Raw genomic sequence first — 17,191 nt, forward strand, 5'->3', positions numbered from 1 at the left:
TTAATTAGATTATAGACTAAATTTGAAACATCATCCTATGCCGAGAAAATTATCTTTTTATGAGATGATGATTTAAAAATGACTATCAGTAACTCTTAGATCATTGATGCTGGAATTAATTATCAAAGGCAAAGGACAGTAATGGATTATATTTCTGAGATGTAATGATGTTCTGCATGTCATTAGTGTATTTATTTCAGGGCCGATAAAGACCTTGTAGAAACCTATGTTTGCTGGCTGTGTGTGTCCAGGCGCCCCTTCCATTTGTCCAGGCATTAGCCAACCTGGCAGGCCTGTGCGGTGTCTATTGGCGACTGCGCCTGCCCTCTGCAAGCCTCCTATGAAGGCTCTCCACAATGGGTGCTCCAGCTCCAGAGGAAACCTGGCAGGAGGGGAACAGCAGACAGGAAGTCAAAAGACCTGAATTCAGGGTGTTAACGCCCCACTTGAGCGCCTTGCACACCCTGTAGAACCTTGACCCACATCACTTTCCTTCCCCCAAGAAATGGGATGGCAGTCATATCCCACATTGGTTTTTTTTTTAAGTTTATTTTTTTTTAAGACTTTGAGAGAGATGGCACGTGTGCTCATGTGCACAAATGGGGGCAGGGGCAGAGGGGGAGGAAGAAGCAGACTCCTCACTGAGCAGGGAGCCCAACGTGGGGCTCAATCCCAAGACCCTGAGATCATGACCTGAGCCAAAGGCACTTAACTGAGCCACCCAAGCACCCCAAGTTTTATTTATTTAGGTAATCTCTACACCCAATGTGGGACCCAAACTCACAACATCAAGATCAAGAGTCACATGCTCTTTCTACAGGTGCCCTCCATGTTCCTTTCTCGGGATGCCTGGTCTCCTAGTCCTGGGGCCCACAGCAATCATCCTTGTATCAGAGGCAAACCCAGGGGTCTGGTGGCATAGCTGCTCAGAAATAGACTGACCCAAGAGCCCAGTCCCGGTCTAGGGCCTGGGTGCTCTCCTGGCAACCCCAGCCCCCTGATGACCTGAAACAAGGCACAGGAGTGGGTCCCTGCAAAGACCCTTTCCCAAAACAGGCCCCTCCAAGTAAAGCCCTGTTCAGCACTTCTGTCCCCAACTTGGCTCCAGGTTCTGGACAATGCTGTGTCCAAGTTTCAGCCACAGCCAAGCCCGAGGTGGACAGGGGATACTCCTGGACAGACTCTAGAGTCGCACAGCTCAGCCAGGAACTCAGGCTCAGACTGAGTTTCCCTCCACCCCAGTCCCTTGCTGGGTCCACAGCGAATAGATCTTAAACACAAGGGTTTGGTCTGAACTGCCTGTCTCACTGAGGATGAGAACATAGCTCCATACTCAGGATCTGGGGACCGGGGAATGGGGCAAGGGGCTCACCTTGCTTCCTGTGTTGAGCAGGGTCTTGGAGAGCGAGGAAGGCCGCAGGGAGTACCTGGCCTTCCCCACCAGCAAGAGCCCTGGGGCAGGCCAGAAGGGACGCAAGGACCTGCTGAAAGGCAACGGCAGGCGCATCGACTACATACTGTACGCGGAGGAGGGGCTGTGGCCGGACTGGAAGGCCGTGAGTCTGGGGCGGGCTGGGGACCCAGGCCATGCCTGTAGATAGGGAACTCTTGCCCTGCACCCCTCGACAGCACTGAGCTCTCCTCTGAAAATGAGATCAGTCCATCCCGGAGAACTTGGGGGCCATGTGATGCCCCCACCCCTGTCCAGGAAGATCCTGGCCAGCAGTGGTCCCCACCCCGCAGCCCCACCCCTGACCTCCAGGCCCCCCCTTTGTAGGATACCCCCTGGACCTAATAGGGATGCTTCTCCCCTACAGGAGGTGGAAGAGTTCAGTTTTATCACCCAGCTGTCTGGCCTGACCGACCACCTTCCAGTGGCCATGCGGCTGATGGTGTCTGCAGGGGAGGAGGAGGCATAGACCAGCCACGTCATTCCAAGCAGGGGGCCCTCTGCCAGCCCTCTGAGCCGCAGCACCTCTGGCCATGTCCCCTCCAGCGAGCACCCCTGGTGCCCGGGGAGGAGGGCAGGGACCCGGGGGGGAGCCTCGGTCAGTCCCAGGTGAGCTGGAACCAGCGCTGCCCTGCACCTCTGGGCACTCACCGTGGACAGAGGAGTCAGGACGGCCTTGGGAGCCGCAGCTGCCCAACAGTGCCATTCTTTCAAAACGTGATTTTCTACAAATCTACAGCACAACCTAGTTTGTAACCCGGGGGTTAGTATGAGAACCGGGTTTCTGTACTCTTTGTATCTCTTCTCAAGCTTCGTCCAGGGTTCATTATTTTTGTCTGCTGCCATGTTGTCTCGCATGCCTGCACCCTCGCATGCACGCTGCCCGCATGTCACGTGCCACACCGTAGCCACACAGACCCCTCACTTGGGCCTCACCCAAGGCCAAACTCCAAACACAATCAGAACCAGCCAAAGAAGCATTCCTGGGCACAGAGCCGCCCGTTCCCGCCTCCAGCCCCGACGGCTAGCGAGCAGGGACCGTGAGGGCTGTGTCCAGTTACCAGCAAGCCCGGGCTCTTCCCAGGGTCTTGCATTCAAGGGCGATCACATTTTAAAAAGAAAAACAGATAAAGTTACCACCCTTCACTTTAGAGGGTCTGCCAACCATGAGGGAGAACGCTGTTCGAGCTCCCCTCTCCCAGCGAACCAGGGCCCCAGAGATTCCCCCAAGAGACTTCAAAGTGGGCAAAGGGAATCTGAGGAGAGAGCATCACCTTTTCACAGGAAGAAGGGGAACTCATGGCATAAAGGGGCGGGGGGGCTTCAGGTTTTCCAAATGATTTATAGCTTCTCTTCTGTCAAAACCAACGCATCCTCTTCCACCTGATTCCATTTCGCTTCTGGACACCTCTCTGGTTTGGGACCAAGCTTTCCCTGGCTGAGCTCAGGAACTGTCTGCCTGCCTCTGGGTGAGGCTATAGCTCGGTCCTCCCCCGCCCATCCTGAAATGCAGCCCAGGGGCCCTGGATGAAGGGGCAGGAAGCCAAGGTGCAGATCGGCCTGTCCCCTCACCCTCACCAGTGTGGAGGACAGGGGTGAAGGCCAGGGGCCACTGCTTGCCTGGGGCAGCCAGGCGTACTGGCTGGCAGCCAGGCTCAAAGATGCCCACTCTGCCACCATGTGACCAGGGCCAGCACTAGCTACCTGGGCAGTACACAGCGGAGCCTACAGGTGAGGTCCACAGCTCCCCACTCCACGGCAGCACTGCTCTGTCCACCTTTTTAAACACATCCGGGGATGCTCCCCCTCACTAGTCACGCAACGGAGGGTTTTGTTTCCCAGTGCAAGGACCCTCCAACTTGGAAGACTGTCCTTGACAACTCCCACTGGCCTCCCCTCCTTGCGGCGCCCTGACCTTGTGCTCACCTGGTTCAGGCCAACTTGGCTGGGCAGTGTACCAGGACCCTCCTGCCAGAGGCCTCCTGGTGCCGGTTCGCTGACACTGTGCCTTGTCACTCACTTGAGCTGCAAGAAGGGGCCCAGCAGCCAGCCAGAGGCAGGCCCAGTGCTGGGGGAGGAGAACCAGACACACGGGAGCCTTGGTTTGTCCGGGGCAGTGTCTGGGTTGAGGGCTTCACTGACCAAGCCCCCAGCCCCACCCTGCATCCAGAGCCAGGACGAGCTGCTTACCACTGAGCACACAATCCCACTTGGGCTCTCTGCTGTGCCTCTCCACCAAGGGCCTGGCCTTCAGGGCTTTGGCTAGGCTTTGTGGGGTCAGAGGAGCAGCCAGGAATCTGCTCACACAGGCAGGGCCCAACTGAACACACTCGACGCCTAGAGGGCTGGGACTGAGCCAAGGCCCCCAGGCTTCAAGTAGGCTATGTCCAGGAGAACAGCGGAGACAGAGGCCAGGGTTCCTGAAGCAGAGCAACTCCAGCACAGCCTGCAACCCACCAAGGAGCCACCTCCCTCCCAGGGCAGCGCTATGGGAGCCACGGCACAGGGGGCGCATGTTTCTCTCCCTACTCACAGGGTGGCCTTAGGCAAGTCATACCTCCCTGTGCCTCGGTCATTTCCTGTCCTAACAAGGTCGCCTCTGCCCAGCCTGGCTCTGGCAACTGAGCCAGGCCAGCCTGCATCCCACCTCCCCTCGCACTTCCCTCTGGCGCAGCCTCAGCACTGAGGCCATCACTGCCCAACCATACGTTTCATCAAGGCTGTGGACTCCTAGGACCATGCACAAGCCAGACTTTTACATTTTGATTTTTAAAAAAGAAAGAAAACACTACCAGGATCTCAGATTCTATGGCATCTAGGCCTAGGAGGGGTGGACACAGGGGTCATCCAAATCCCCACCTGAGGCCCCACGCCTGCCCCAGGCCCAGCTTCCTCCAGAGGAGCCAGGAGGCAGGGGTCAGCTTCGGAAGGAAATGGTCATTTCCATTTGTCCAAACCACCTTGAGTTTTAAGTATGGATATTAACCTTGATGCTTTTTAACTATTGTATTAACTTGCTGAGATTTAGAAATACTGTTTTAAAAAAGAAAAAAAAAACAATTTTTTAATTTCTGTATTTTTTTCTGTATTGTATCCTCATGGGACATTAGGGGTTTTATATGGTTAAGCACACCTAAGGTTTTGGTAAAAATATTATCAAATATATATCCAGACGATTCTTCCCTAGAAGAAAAACAATCTTTACACCTGATAAAATATTTTGAAAAGAGAGGTGTTTTTTCCCTTTATTGGTGCTGAACAGAAGGATGGATAACAAGAAAATAAAACTGTGAGGCTCAAGGCTGGTGTTCTTATTTGAGTGGCAAGCTGGGGCTAGGCCGCGGGGGGGCCCGTATTTCCCACCTCGCCCCCCACCCACATGGGAACAGGCCAAGTCTGCCCCAAACCACCAGAAAACCAGGCCACCTGGGATCCCACTACCTCCTTGTTCTCTGGGGAAGCAGAAATAAAGAGCAAAGGGCATCTTCAGTGGGAGAAGGCTGGGCCTCCTCAGGATTCTAGCCTTCCCCCTGGCACAAGCAAGGCTAGGGTGGGGTGGCTACACTGACCGCACCCATCTGCCTCACACTTCAAGGTGGCAGAAGGTCCCTCTGCTAGAATGGGGGCACACTGGAAAAGGCTTTACCTCCTGGCTCCTCCTCCTGATGGCTGGTTTCCTGGGTCTGCATCTCAGTAAATGCTCTGAGACAACCTCTTCCCTATCCCCTGAGCAGCAGCCTGATGTGCAGGTGTCAAGTCTTGGTCATCTGCTGAGGCTGCACACCGAAGCCAGATGCTTATGGATGTGCCTTGACAATGTTACCCGCTATAGGGAAAGACAGTCCTGCTAGGGTCTTTCAAGCCCAGGGCCTAGCCACAATCTGATCTCTGCCTCTAGCTTGGAGCCAAGCAGGAGGGATCCAGAGGTTCCTTAGGATAGGTGGGGCTGGCTCCAACAGGGGAAGCACACCACCACAGCACTGAGAGGCTGAGAGCAGCACACAACCTGCCCAGCCCAGCCAACTCCAGGACAGCAGAGGGACGCTGACACATTAAGTTTTCTGATCACTTCAGAACCATGGCAGGGTGGCTCCCTGGCCCCCGCTCAGCTCCCAATTCAGTCAGCAGCTCATGCTGCCCATCACACCCGAAGCAAGGAGCTGGTGGTGCAAAAATGCAAAAAGGGAAGGTTCCTCAGAGCCCAGAGGTCAAACTGGGCCCTGAAAAGAGAGGTGCCTTCACCTTGCTTCCCAGAAAGCCACGCCATTCAGAGCCCAGAGCCCTGGGGCCACTTTATTTTTCAACAAGTGAGGGTCAGCACCCATCAGCCAGGGTGAAATCCATGGTGATGTCTCCGGTGTGGGGGTGGAACTCCACAGTGTAGCCGACAGTCCGGGAGCCACCCAGCGATGCTCCGCAGTCCGGTGTGGTGAAGAAGTACACAGCCTGCTTGCAGTGGGGGTTCCAGCAACAGTAGTCCCCCTGTAAAAGGAACAAGAGGCAGTGAGGGCTCCTGGCACCCAAGCCCCCTCCTGCTCAGCCTCTAGCCTGGGAAACTCGCAGTGAGAAGCTGCTGCTCATGGCCAGGTGAGCCGAGGCCATGGAGGAGCTGCGACCTAGCTGCACAGGCCAGGAATACCTGCTCTGGGACTCACGTACGCAGCACTACCTTGTCCTCGGCAGGCTTCAGGAGGCCGGTGCTGACAGTGCTATCCGGAGTCAGGTGGTATTCCATCCACAGGACGGCCCCATGGCTCCTCCCAGGCCTGGGGATGGGGGACGTTGGGCCAAATAGAAACAGCCACACAAGAGGCATAGCCACAGCTTCCCTCTGCTTGCCAGAAACCTCCCATCTTTCCTTCCTGCCCAGTCAGGAGGCTGCTAATATCACCTGACTAAAGGCCACTTAGCAAAATGCTGAGCAAAAGAACCACAACCCAAAGGCCCACTTGCTCCCTGCAGCCTGGCCAAGCACTCAGAAGAGCCAGGGGACAGAGGTGTTTCCTCAGGAAAGCAGCAGCTCCTCCCTGTGAAGGATGCTGGAGCTGGATGGACCAACTGTGCCTCAAAACGAGCAGCCCTCACCAATTCCCAACCTGCTTTAATTCCCAGCAGAGTTCAGGGAAAATGGCCTAATGGTAACCATAGCAACCAAAAAATCAGGTTTCTCTACAGCTATGATCCTCATGATGCTTAGCTCCAAGGGAGCTGCAGATATGGGTGGATACGCCAAGCCCACTCTGGCTCGCTCTCTCCACCTGCACATACCCAGGGCTGTTGGGGACCTGCTACAGACTCAGGGCCACTTTGGACCACGATGAGCAAGGCCCAGACATGGAGGCCATCCCATCCACGTGTAAGAAGCTGAAGTAAGTGCTTAGCCACTGGGGTGGTAACTAGACAGAAAGCAGGCCCCACCCACCCTTCCCCCACCTGCTGCACCCCAGAACCTGTTCTCACCTCCTCAGGTTGATGGAGCCCTCAGCACGGAGCGGGTGCGGGGGGACCAGTTGCCGGAAATCGAAGGTCAGGATGTGTTGAGGCTCAGATAAGCTGCGGCAGGGGTACTCCCACAGCGGGTGGGGCTCGGCCTCCTTGCTCTCCCTGAAGTCCAGGGCACGCTAAGGTTAAAGGGAGGTGGGGGTGGGCAGAAACAGAGACAGAGCCGATGGCTTAGGGGATAAGGGGCTCATGTCCAGTCTCCAAGGTCCAGGCCAATAGTCCTTCACCTACTTGGCTCTGGTCCCTCAGAGTAACTGCCATAGTTACATGGGGTAGTGGGTCCTCACAGAAAAACTACAGGCACCTGGATCAGACCAGCTGCTTTCTCCACTCCCTGCAGCCATGCACAATCTCCTCAGAGAATCACTACACCTAAGCCTCATCTTCTCCCTTTTAAAATGGGATGACACTGCCTGTCTCATGAGCTATTCTGAGGACCAAATGTCTACACTGGTTAAAAAACAAAACATCTGGGACACCTGGGTGGCTCAGCGGTTGAGCACCTGCCTTCGGCCCAGGGCATGATCCTGGAGTCCCGGGATCGAGTCCCACATCGGGCTCCCTGCATGGAGCCTGCTTCTCCCTCTACTTGTGTCTCTGCCTCTCTCTGTGTGTCTCTCATGAATAAATACATAAAATCTTAAAAAAAAAGTCTTGACACTTGGACACTCGGCCATTCAGTGACTCCTACTGAGCACTATAGCAGCCATATTACCCCTACACGACGCTCCCAGTCTAGAGGGAGACAAGGAATCTCAGTGCCTGGGGACACTAGCCTCTAGCTGAGAAGGGGGCTGGGCAGGAAGGCTGCCCCACAGGTGATCTCTGGACAGCTGACTGAAGGTGACACAGGAGGGGCCGGAAAGCGTATAAAGCCAAGCAATGAGAGGGTGCAGGGTGTGGCCCACGTGGCAGAAGTGATGGGTGGGATAAGAAACAGGGCCAGACTCAGAATCTACATGTTCATCTACTGTGAAAAGGCCAAGTAGAAGGACCATGGAATGGGTGGGTGGGACACTGCAGGTAGGAACTATGACCCCACCTACCTTAATCATGTCATCCATGATGTGCACATCAAAGCCTTCGCAGTCACCACAGGGACTCCGGATCCGCCACAGGTCCTGTGAGGAAGGCACAGCCCTTGTCGACACCCAGCTGGGGATGGACATCACAGGTTCTGTAGGACAGCACACAGACATCCACACCCACCCAGAGACATGGAAGCGTGGTGACAAGAGCAAGAAGGGCCACTGAAGTCGGGCTGGGAGTACTCCAGTCCCAAATCTGAGGCACACGTTGCTTTTCCTGCACACCTGGAAGAGATCCTAAGGTGCTCAGAAGTATCAAGGATCCAGGATGTTCACTCAAATATGCAAAGTCTCACATGACCCCAAGTCCTCTCCCACAGGGGACAACTGGCCAGAGCCACTGGGATGGGGTTTCTTTGGGAAATCTGTAAACCAGTTCCTGAGGCTCTGCACCCATGAGGGCAATGGGAGGAAGAGGACCAGAAGAGCATTCTGGTCAGCCTATTTTATGTCCTGTTTCCAGGATATATGCCTGGGAATGAGCCTCATTCCCACATTCCCTCCTGGGCCACGAAAGCTAGAAGTCCTGTGGAAATCTCATTAAGTAAATAAACAATACAGAAGAAATGCCCAGAAAATAAGCAATGGAGCCACTGAGCTACCATGGATAAAGTAGCTCTTATCAAAGAAATATCAAAGGAGGTTCACTCTACTTCTCAGGCTGAAAGCACTTCAAAATCCTTTTAAGAAGAAATGCTTTTCCCAAAACGACTTTGTGACTGGTTCTGCTTTGATGAGAAAATTAAAATGAAGCTTTTCAATTTTTTCTTACATAAAGAAGCTGACTCTCCATCTCAAAATGCTTTTAACAACTAGAGCGCCAGTTCTTAGTAAGAGCAGAGTGAGCTGCGCAGCAGGTCTTCTGAAACTCATTTATGTTTTTTAATTATTCTGATAAGGGATAATTGTAAAATGACAACACACAGCCATTTCCATTTTGTATGCCAAATTACTGCATTTGTACAAAGGCAAGCCTCTTCCATTCAACCCTGCAGTGAGCTGATACAGAAAAGCAGAGGCTCATATCGTTAAGACTCACATTGCTCTATCTGCACTCGAGGTCTCTGTAAGAAAACAAGGACCTCCGCCTCCCACCCCTTCTACAACTTCTGGGTGGCCTACCCTGAACTCCACAACCACAGCATACAGCGAGGCAGCCTGGGGCATCACCACTGCACCAGGTCCCAGATGCTGGTCCACAGCAGTCCGCACATACCAGAAGTACAGGTTGTGCCATGGCAGCAGGCTAGTGGTGAAGAACGGCTCGCCCAGGAGAAGAGATACCTGGCAATCAGAACAAGAAGCAGGACCAAGGTATCAGAATGATTCAGCTAAAGAGTGAAGGACAAGTTACAAGTTTCATGGGAAGGGGGCGTCTGGGTGGCTCAGTCAGTGAAGTGTTGTCTTCAGCTCAGGTCATGATCCCAGGGTCCTGGGATTGAGCCCCTCTGTTGGGCTCCCTGCTCAGAGGGCAGTCTGCTTCTCCCTCTGCCCCTCCCCATGCTCATGCTCTCAAGTGCTCTTTCAAATAAATAAATAAAATCTAAAAAAAAAAAAATTTCATGGGAAACATGGAAATAAAAAGGCATTCATTCACTCACTCAGTCAACCAACGGGTATGCCAGGTCTACACCTGCCCTAAAGGACACAAAGATGAGAAGCAGACACAAGCCATGCCCACAGGAGTGCAGAGTGGAAGAGGGAACAGAAAAGGCTGGCAGCGCAGTAAGATCTGCAGACAGAGGTGAGGAAGGGACATGTGGAAGGACCCTAGAGGGAACAGCTTCCTGAATGGCATCCTGTAGGTAGATCCCCACTCAAAGCTTTATCATGACAAACTGTCATCAGTACTCCTCTAGCAGTCTTCCTCACTAGGTTCTGCGTACCACAAAAGTGGGGACATTGGCAGCACAGTATCCCCAGCACCCTGCCAAGTGCTTGGCCTCGAGCAGATGCTCAGCAAATGTCTGCTGAGTAAATTAACTAATGCTGAATAGGAGTCAGAAAAGCAAAGGACCAGGAATTGAGCAGAGGGATGCAGGGACAAAGTACAGGTGTGAGAGCAAGGCCCTTCGGGAGCTTGTTACATGAGCAAATGGGTCATAAAGAGTAAGGTAAGAGTAAGGCCAGAAAAGTAGAGAGAAGCCAGGTCACCCAAAGGCAGCTGATGACAGGCCACAGGGACTGGACTCTTTCCTGGAGGAAAGATGGGATCTCTAAATGCCTTAATTAGGGGCTCAAAATGAGGAGTGTGTTTTAGAAAGGGCCCTCTGAAACCACGAAGCATGTGGAGACACCATCTGCAAGGAGCGTGGGCACAGGAGAGGACTTAGGACTTGGGTGAGTACAGCAACGGTCCAAGCAAGGAGTAGAGAGTGTACAGAAGGAAGAACTGGGAGACGCAGTAGAGGCTGAGGAGATAGGGGACCCAGGGCTAGGCCCAAGCAGATGGGCATCAAGGGAGGGGCCAGTCTCAAATGATACCTAGGTGTCTGGCTGAGCTAAGGAAGATTCAGAAGGAAACACTGAAGATAGAAAAGGTTGGCCCTGAGTACCCCCTACCCTGCAACATCAGAATAAGGCAAGAATGCCTGGTCTCACCCTTCTAGTCACCACTCTAGTGACCTGGAGTCTAGCTGGGTACACCATTATCAGTGGCTTGTAAAACTAGAATATGTTTTTTCTTTTTTAAGATTTTATTTATTGGGGATCCCTGGGTGGTTCAGCGGTTTAGCGCCTGCCTTTGGCCCAGGGCGCAATCCTGGAGTCCCGGGATCGAGTGCCGCGTCGGGCTCCCAGCATGGAGCCTGCTTCTCCCTCCGCCTGTGTCTCTGCCTCTCTCTCTCTCTATGTCTATCATAAATAAATAAATCTTTAAAAAAAAAAGATTTTATTTATTTATTCATGAGAGATGCAGAGACACAGGCGGAGGGAGAAGCAGGCTACCTGTGGGGAACCTGATGTGTTACTCAATCCCAGGACCCCAGGATCACGACCTGAGCCAAAGGCAGACACTCAATCAGTGAGCCACCCAGGTGCCCCTAAAACTGGAGTATCTTTTTAATTCTCATCTGTGAGAAGGAAAAAAGAATTCAACTTGTACTGAGTATTTAGATAGCAGGCAGTCAAAACCAAAAAGTGAAAACAACCCAAGTGTCCAGCAACTGCTCAACAGATAAACAAAATGTGGTCTATCCATGCAATGGAATATTAAGTAGTAAGCAGAAATGTAGTATCAACTTACACTACAACATGGATGAACCTTGAAAGAAGCCAGTCACAAACAGACCTCACACTTCATATGATTCCATTTATGTGAAATGTTCAGAATTAATAAATCCTTCAACAAAAAGTACATCAGGGGTTGCCCAGAGGCTGGGAGGATTGGAGACAAATGGGAAGTGACTGCTAATGGGCACAGGCTTTCTTTTTGGACAATGAAAATGTTCTAAAACTGATTATAGTGATGACTGTATGGACTTATGAATGTACTAAATCACTAAATTCCACAAAGTAAATGGGTGAATTGTATGGCACGTGAATTACATCTCAAAAATGCCCTTTAAAAAAAAAAAAAAAAAGGCATGGGGGAATAAAACGGGCAAAAGAATATCTAGACTAGCTATTTCACCAAACTGGACATGGAACAGCTAATGAGCACATAGAAAGGTGTTCAAAAAAAGAAAAAAGAAAGGTGTTCAACATCATTAGTCATTAGGCAAATACAAATCAAAACTATGAGATATTATCACACACCTGCTAAAATGACTCTAATAAAAATGATAGACAATACCAAGTGTTGATAAAGATAAGAAAACCTGGAACTTTCATACATGTTACTGATGAGAATGTAAATGGTATAGCTGCTTTGGACAACAGTTTACCAGTAGCTTAAAAAGTTAAAAAACACCACACAACTAAGCAATCCCAAGTTTAAGCATCTAAGAAAATTAAAAACATATATCCTCACAAAGACTTACATATCCATGCTCAAAGCAGCAATGGTGGCACGCCTGGCTGGCTCAGTCAGAAGAGCATGGGACTCTTGATCTCGGGGCCGTAAGTTTGAGCCCCACATCAGACTCAAAGATTACTTAAATAAATAAAGCTTTTAAATTAATCTAAATTTAAAAAATCTAACTGTATCAGTTCCTTTCTAAAACTAAAAAAAGAAAATGTTCACAGCAGCAGTATATAATAGCCAAAAATAGTTTTTGGAACAATCCAAATTCCATCGACAGGTGAATGGATAAACAAAATGTGGCACAGCATACCATTCAGCATTAAAAATGAACAAAATACCGGCACATTCTACAACATGGGTGAACCTCAAAGGTGTGACTAGTGAAAGAAGCCCAACACTAAAGACCACGTATTGTTTTATTTCACTTACATAAAATGCCCAAGAAAAACAAATTTATAGACAGAAACCAAATCAGTGCTTGCCTGGGGCTAGGGGTTAGGGATGGAAATGCTCTAAAACTAAAAACGTAAAATAGTTGTACAACTCTATAAATTTACTAAAAATCAGGGGCACCTGGGAGGCTCAACTGCTGAGCCACCAGGCATCCCTGAATAAAATCTTAAAAAAAAAAAAATTTACTAAAAATCATTGAGTTAGACACTTGACACGGGTTAACTTTATGGTATGTCAATTACATCTCAGTAAAACTGTTTAAAAAAAAAAGAGGGGCCACAGAGGGAGAGGAGAGAAGAGCCAAGGAGAAATCATCAAGGAACACTGCCACAGGAGGATCAAACGAAGGAACAGAAACCCATGAGAAGCTGAGAAGGAGCAGCTAGAAAGACAAAAACCTGGAAAACTAGTCTCTCTCTCTTTCTTTTTTTAAGATTTGAGAGAGAGAGAGAGAGAAAGTACATATAGGGGGAGTGTCGGGGGTGAGAGAAAACCTTAAGGAGATTCTCTGCTGAGGGTGGGGCTCCACAGGGCTCGATCCCACAACCTTGAGATCACAACCTGAGCCGAAACCAAGGGTTAGAGGCTTGACTGACTAAGCCACCAGGTGCCCCTAAAAAAAAGCAGTCTCTTAAGGACCTAAAAAGAAATGTGGGAAAAAAAAAAAAAAAAGAAAGAAATGTGTTAAGAAGGCCTCTGGGTCATAAGGGTCCAGGAGGCTGGAGAGAGGAAATGTGTGGGAATACTGTAGTTAGTTTCTTGGGTCACTAAGAAGTAGTTTCAGAGGCACATAGGGCCAGGGGAGATGGGGTCAGAAGACCAGCTGTGAGAGACAGATCAACCTCAGCGGTGGCAGGAAAGAAGCAGAAATGCCAAAGGTGAACGAAAACACGGGAACAGATGGAGCTGGAGCGCTGTGCAAGGGGAGGGCAGAGAGGCGACAGGAGCTGCTATTCATCCCACCACAGCCATTGTGCCCTCACTCGGAAGGAGCAGAGATCAGCTGGAGTTCAGATCAATGCAAGAATCTGCACAGCAGGCATCTACACCACGCCTCACCACACCCTCACGGTGGCCAGGTGAGGCGTGGGGCCAGCTGGGAGAAGAGAAGGGGGGCGCTCAGGCCAGGTCAGTGCTATGCTGTCCATGCAGATACACAGCCCCTCGCCACTCACCTTTTTACCTTCCAAGTCTGCAGATGTTAACAACTCAGGCCGTTTCTCTATTATATTAATTTTATCTTCCAGGTGGTTAGCCTTGAAAATCTTAACAAGAAAAAAAAAAATAGAAAGTATTGTTTTTGTCCAGAAAAAAACATCTCAAAGTTGCCTTGTCTGTTTGAAGTTTTCTGGTCAAATAGTTCTAGAGCACCACTTTTTTCTGCTTTGTGAAAATTCTCTCCTCCAGGGGCTTCCTGTGCACCAAGGATGAGAGCACTAACAAAATGCTGTAACAGCAAAAGAAATTTCTCCGGCAGGTATAACAGCAGGACTCAGCAATAGGACTGTAGTTCTGGGAGTTTCCTTCAGAGAGGAAAAAATCAAAACCAATCACTGGCCGGGGGAGAAACACCATCACAGAACTAACCAGTCAGGCCAGCTTGTGAGCAGTGACTCCCTGGGCACTGGGTCCCAGAAACAAATCATAAATTCAGTTGTATCACTGCAAAGATTTTAGTTTTGTTAGCTTTATGTGAAGTGAGGAGAAAAGCCATAAAAAACAAAGCAGAGTCTGAATGTTTGCTGCTATCCACTGACAGCCCAGGAACACTTCTGAGCCAGCTCTCAAGGTGGGAGTTCTCACTTGCTCCCTTAGTGCCAACACAGCACACAGCAATCAATCCCAGACTCGGGAAGGCAGGCTCGCCTGGTCCCCTCATTATTTCGGTAACAACAATCACCACTTACTTTTTTCATCAGTCTTTGCGAAGCTGCTGAGCTCTCTACTGTAAACACCTAAAGAGAATACCATGCTCTTAGTGGTAGGAGATTCAACTGATAGAAAAAGAAATTAAAGATTAAACACCAACAAGACCATTCCAGGGCACAAGGTACCACCCAACCAGGTCTACCAGTATTCATGACCCACAGGGACAGCACCCCCTCTTTCAGCACTGACCCTAGCAAGGTACAGACTCCGTCACCGGAGCTGCAGCTACATGGGGATAGCTACAACCTGGCTCCTGCCTGCACACAGAGCAATAAGCCCCAAAGCCCCCGCATCCGTGGCAGCTGTGCTTGCAAAGAGCTTGAGTCACAGAACTGTGTACCCAGACCACGTAACAGTCAAACTCAGGAGCCACCTTCAGGAAGCTGACAGAATGGCGCATGTCCAGTACCTGCTCTGCCCCAAGGTGATGGGCCAGTAAGGAGAGCAGGCTGCCATCACTGACGCACAGGCACACACTGTCTGGCTTCAGCATCTGCAGGAAAAGAACCACCCAACTCCTGTTTTCTTATAATAGGTCAAGAAATTCTTGTTGGCAAACTAACAGAAATGCTTCCCTTCCCTGGACCCCACCAACTCACTCTGTGATCCTTTAATCCAATTCTAACCACTCAACACCCAGCTGGATCTTCTCTCCAATGTATCCACTCACCCACCTCTCTCCACCCAGACCTCACTGTCAGAGAAAGCTCTCCTCAAGCTGTCCTAGAAGGCTCTACTGAAGATCTGCCCCACTTGCTGGAGGCCATCTTCCCATCTATAAGCCTCTTCTCTCTGGTCACAGCACAGACAGTTGTGGGTCTGTCGACTGACTCGCCAAAGACAGGAATTATTTTTTATGTCCCAGATCCCTCTGAGAGAAACTTAAGACAGCTGGGCTCTCTTCCTTCCTGCAAAAATGCATCGATTCTCATAGGTACACACGTTTCTGCATACAACTCCAACAGGTCCAAGAGACACCCCTCCAAACCCTGTGTTGTCCTGGCCTGAGAGACCCCGCTACAGGCAGCAGGGAACACAGGTTTTCAGGCAGGAGAGTTAAAAAACCAGATACATATTTTTGAGAGTTTTAGGAGGCAGCAGATGAAAGGAAGAACAGGTGGCTGAGTCTACTGGGATCACTCAAGGAACTGCTAGTGAACCACAAAGGCCAAGTGTTTAGAAGAACAAAAGGCAGGGGCCAGGATAAGGATCTCAGGCAGAGGCTCTCACAGGAGAGCAGAGAACAAGCCCTCACAAAGTCCAATAACATCCTCCCTGCCTCATCACCTGAGGGCCCACCTAGAAGCCATCTGAAGACTAGGGAGCACAGTAATCAAAACCAACGAACTATAAGCAAGCAATGAGCTGGGGTCCGTGGGACAAACTCCTTCTTACCTATAACCACCTGAGAGGCTGGACACTTACTGTTCTCAGGGCCTGGACATACTGATCAGTTCTGTCCTGATCATTGATCTCTCCAAACCGAGGCCGGTTCCAGAGCAGGTGAGCTTGGCAGTCGCACACAGGGCGTGCTGGGTAGACTCCCCCATTCTTTTCAGGACTGGGCCAGGAAATGAACAGATAGACACATATCATGAGCATGATCTTTTAGGAACTGGCAGGCATGAAGGCATGACACAGGGGTCTTCCCAGGTCAAACATATGGGCCATCGTGAGCATATGCACATCCTCTACAGGGCATGAGTCTAGGAACTGGCTTTAGATGGGCATTACAGGTTGGAGGGCCCCCCCAATTCAAGATTTCTCATTTATGTCTCTTCCAAATGGGGGCCCTACACCTGGGGCAGCCTCTTCTGAGTACATGACAGTGGATGCTAACACATTCAGTCACAAACTTTTGCTCTTATTTTATTCTGTTCAGACGCAAACCTGCCCACTTGAGCCTCTGCAGGGTTTCTAAGGTGAACTTATATAAGTGCACAATGACACCAGCCCAGTGCATGCTACCCACACTAAGATTCAGGGCATACCTGGTCCTCTGGAGGCTGTACCATACACAATAGTCATCGTGGTGGGCTACCAGGCAGAGGCTTGAGCCTTGGACAACGGGCTCTTCTTGTGGCAGGAAGTACACACACTGCATCCAGTGGTCCCGCCACTGAAAAAGGGAAGAAAGAATCAGCTGTCCCCCCAAAAAGCAACATTTCTAATCCAAGAGTCAAAATCCAAGCCAAAAAATCCACTTGCAGGGAGACCAGGCCATGGACTACAGATGCCTACTCTTGTCAAAGAAATAAAGAAAATTCTCAAGTCAGAGAGGCTAATGGCCAGAAAGCTTGCTGGAACACTGCTGGCTTTAGAAGGATAAATGTAGCCCAAGACAGCAATATTCAAGAGGGGCTCAGGAGAGGGGACTCCAGTCTCTGTCCCATGTGCATGTGTTCATGTGCACGCCTCTACCTCACACGTGTGTGTGTGTGTGTGTGTTCATGCAATGAAGGGAAGAAGAGAGGGAAAATGGAGGCAGAGAGAGAAAGCAAATGTTAACAACTGGTAATTCTAGGTAAAGGGCATATCAGTGTTTATTTTCATTTATTCTGGATTTAGAATTTACAAAATAAAAAGTGGGGAAAATAGTACAGAAAGGTTTTGTTCTGTTTATTCTTTTGAATTAAATAGTTTTTAGAGGCACCTAGGTGGCTCAGTCCGTTAAGCCTCCAACTCTTGATCTCAGCTCCAGTCCTGATCTCAGAGTCGTGAGTTCAAGCCCCATGTTTAAAACAATATAGTTTTTAAAAGGCCTGGAATACTCTAACTTGTGAAACATACTTTATGATGATACAG

General features: G+C 50.3%; 2 protein-coding genes across 7 annotated transcripts in view; one reads left to right on the forward strand and one right to left on the reverse strand.

Annotated features, from left to right (window-relative positions):
- SMPD3 (sphingomyelin phosphodiesterase 3) overlaps positions 1-4,750 on the forward strand; it is an 81,533-nt gene extending 76,783 nt beyond the window's left edge. For all 4 annotated transcript variants that reach the window (XM_041771200.1, XM_041771198.1, XM_041771197.1 and 1 more), the window contains 2 exons: positions 1,394-1,556; positions 1,818-4,750. In XM_041771200.1, the coding sequence (XP_041627134.1) occupies positions 1,394-1,556; positions 1,818-1,919 (265 nt within the window). In that variant the 3' untranslated portion in view covers positions 1,920-4,750. The remainder of the gene's footprint in view (positions 1-1,393; positions 1,557-1,817) is intronic.
- The window catches only part of PRMT7 (protein arginine methyltransferase 7), a 45,251-nt gene continuing 32,742 nt past the window's right edge, over positions 4,683-17,191 (reverse strand). Inside the window, exons 9-18 of one of the 3 annotated variants that reach the window (XM_041771194.1) lie at positions 16,378-16,505; positions 15,812-15,947; positions 14,796-14,879; positions 14,365-14,412; positions 13,633-13,722; positions 9,163-9,324; positions 7,999-8,073; positions 6,911-7,071; positions 6,120-6,216; positions 5,717-5,932 (exon numbers count right to left, since the gene is read on the reverse strand). In XM_041771194.1, the coding sequence (XP_041627128.1) occupies positions 5,765-5,932; positions 6,120-6,216; positions 6,911-7,071; positions 7,999-8,073; positions 9,163-9,324; positions 13,633-13,722; positions 14,365-14,412; positions 14,796-14,879; positions 15,812-15,947; positions 16,378-16,505 (1,149 nt within the window). In that variant the 3' untranslated portion in view covers positions 5,717-5,764. Of the gene's footprint in view, positions 5,933-6,109; positions 6,217-6,910; positions 7,072-7,998; positions 8,074-9,162; positions 9,325-13,632; positions 13,723-14,364; positions 14,413-14,795; positions 14,880-15,811; positions 15,948-16,377; positions 16,506-17,191 lie in introns of all 3 variants that reach the window. The other 2 variants (XM_041771195.1, XM_041771196.1) reach the window with 2 other exon arrangements.

Source organism: Vulpes lagopus, chromosome 10 (genome assembly GCF_018345385.1).
Source record: "Vulpes lagopus strain Blue_001 chromosome 10, ASM1834538v1, whole genome shotgun sequence".
NCBI classification, from domain to species: domain Eukaryota; kingdom Metazoa; phylum Chordata; class Mammalia; order Carnivora; family Canidae; genus Vulpes; species Vulpes lagopus.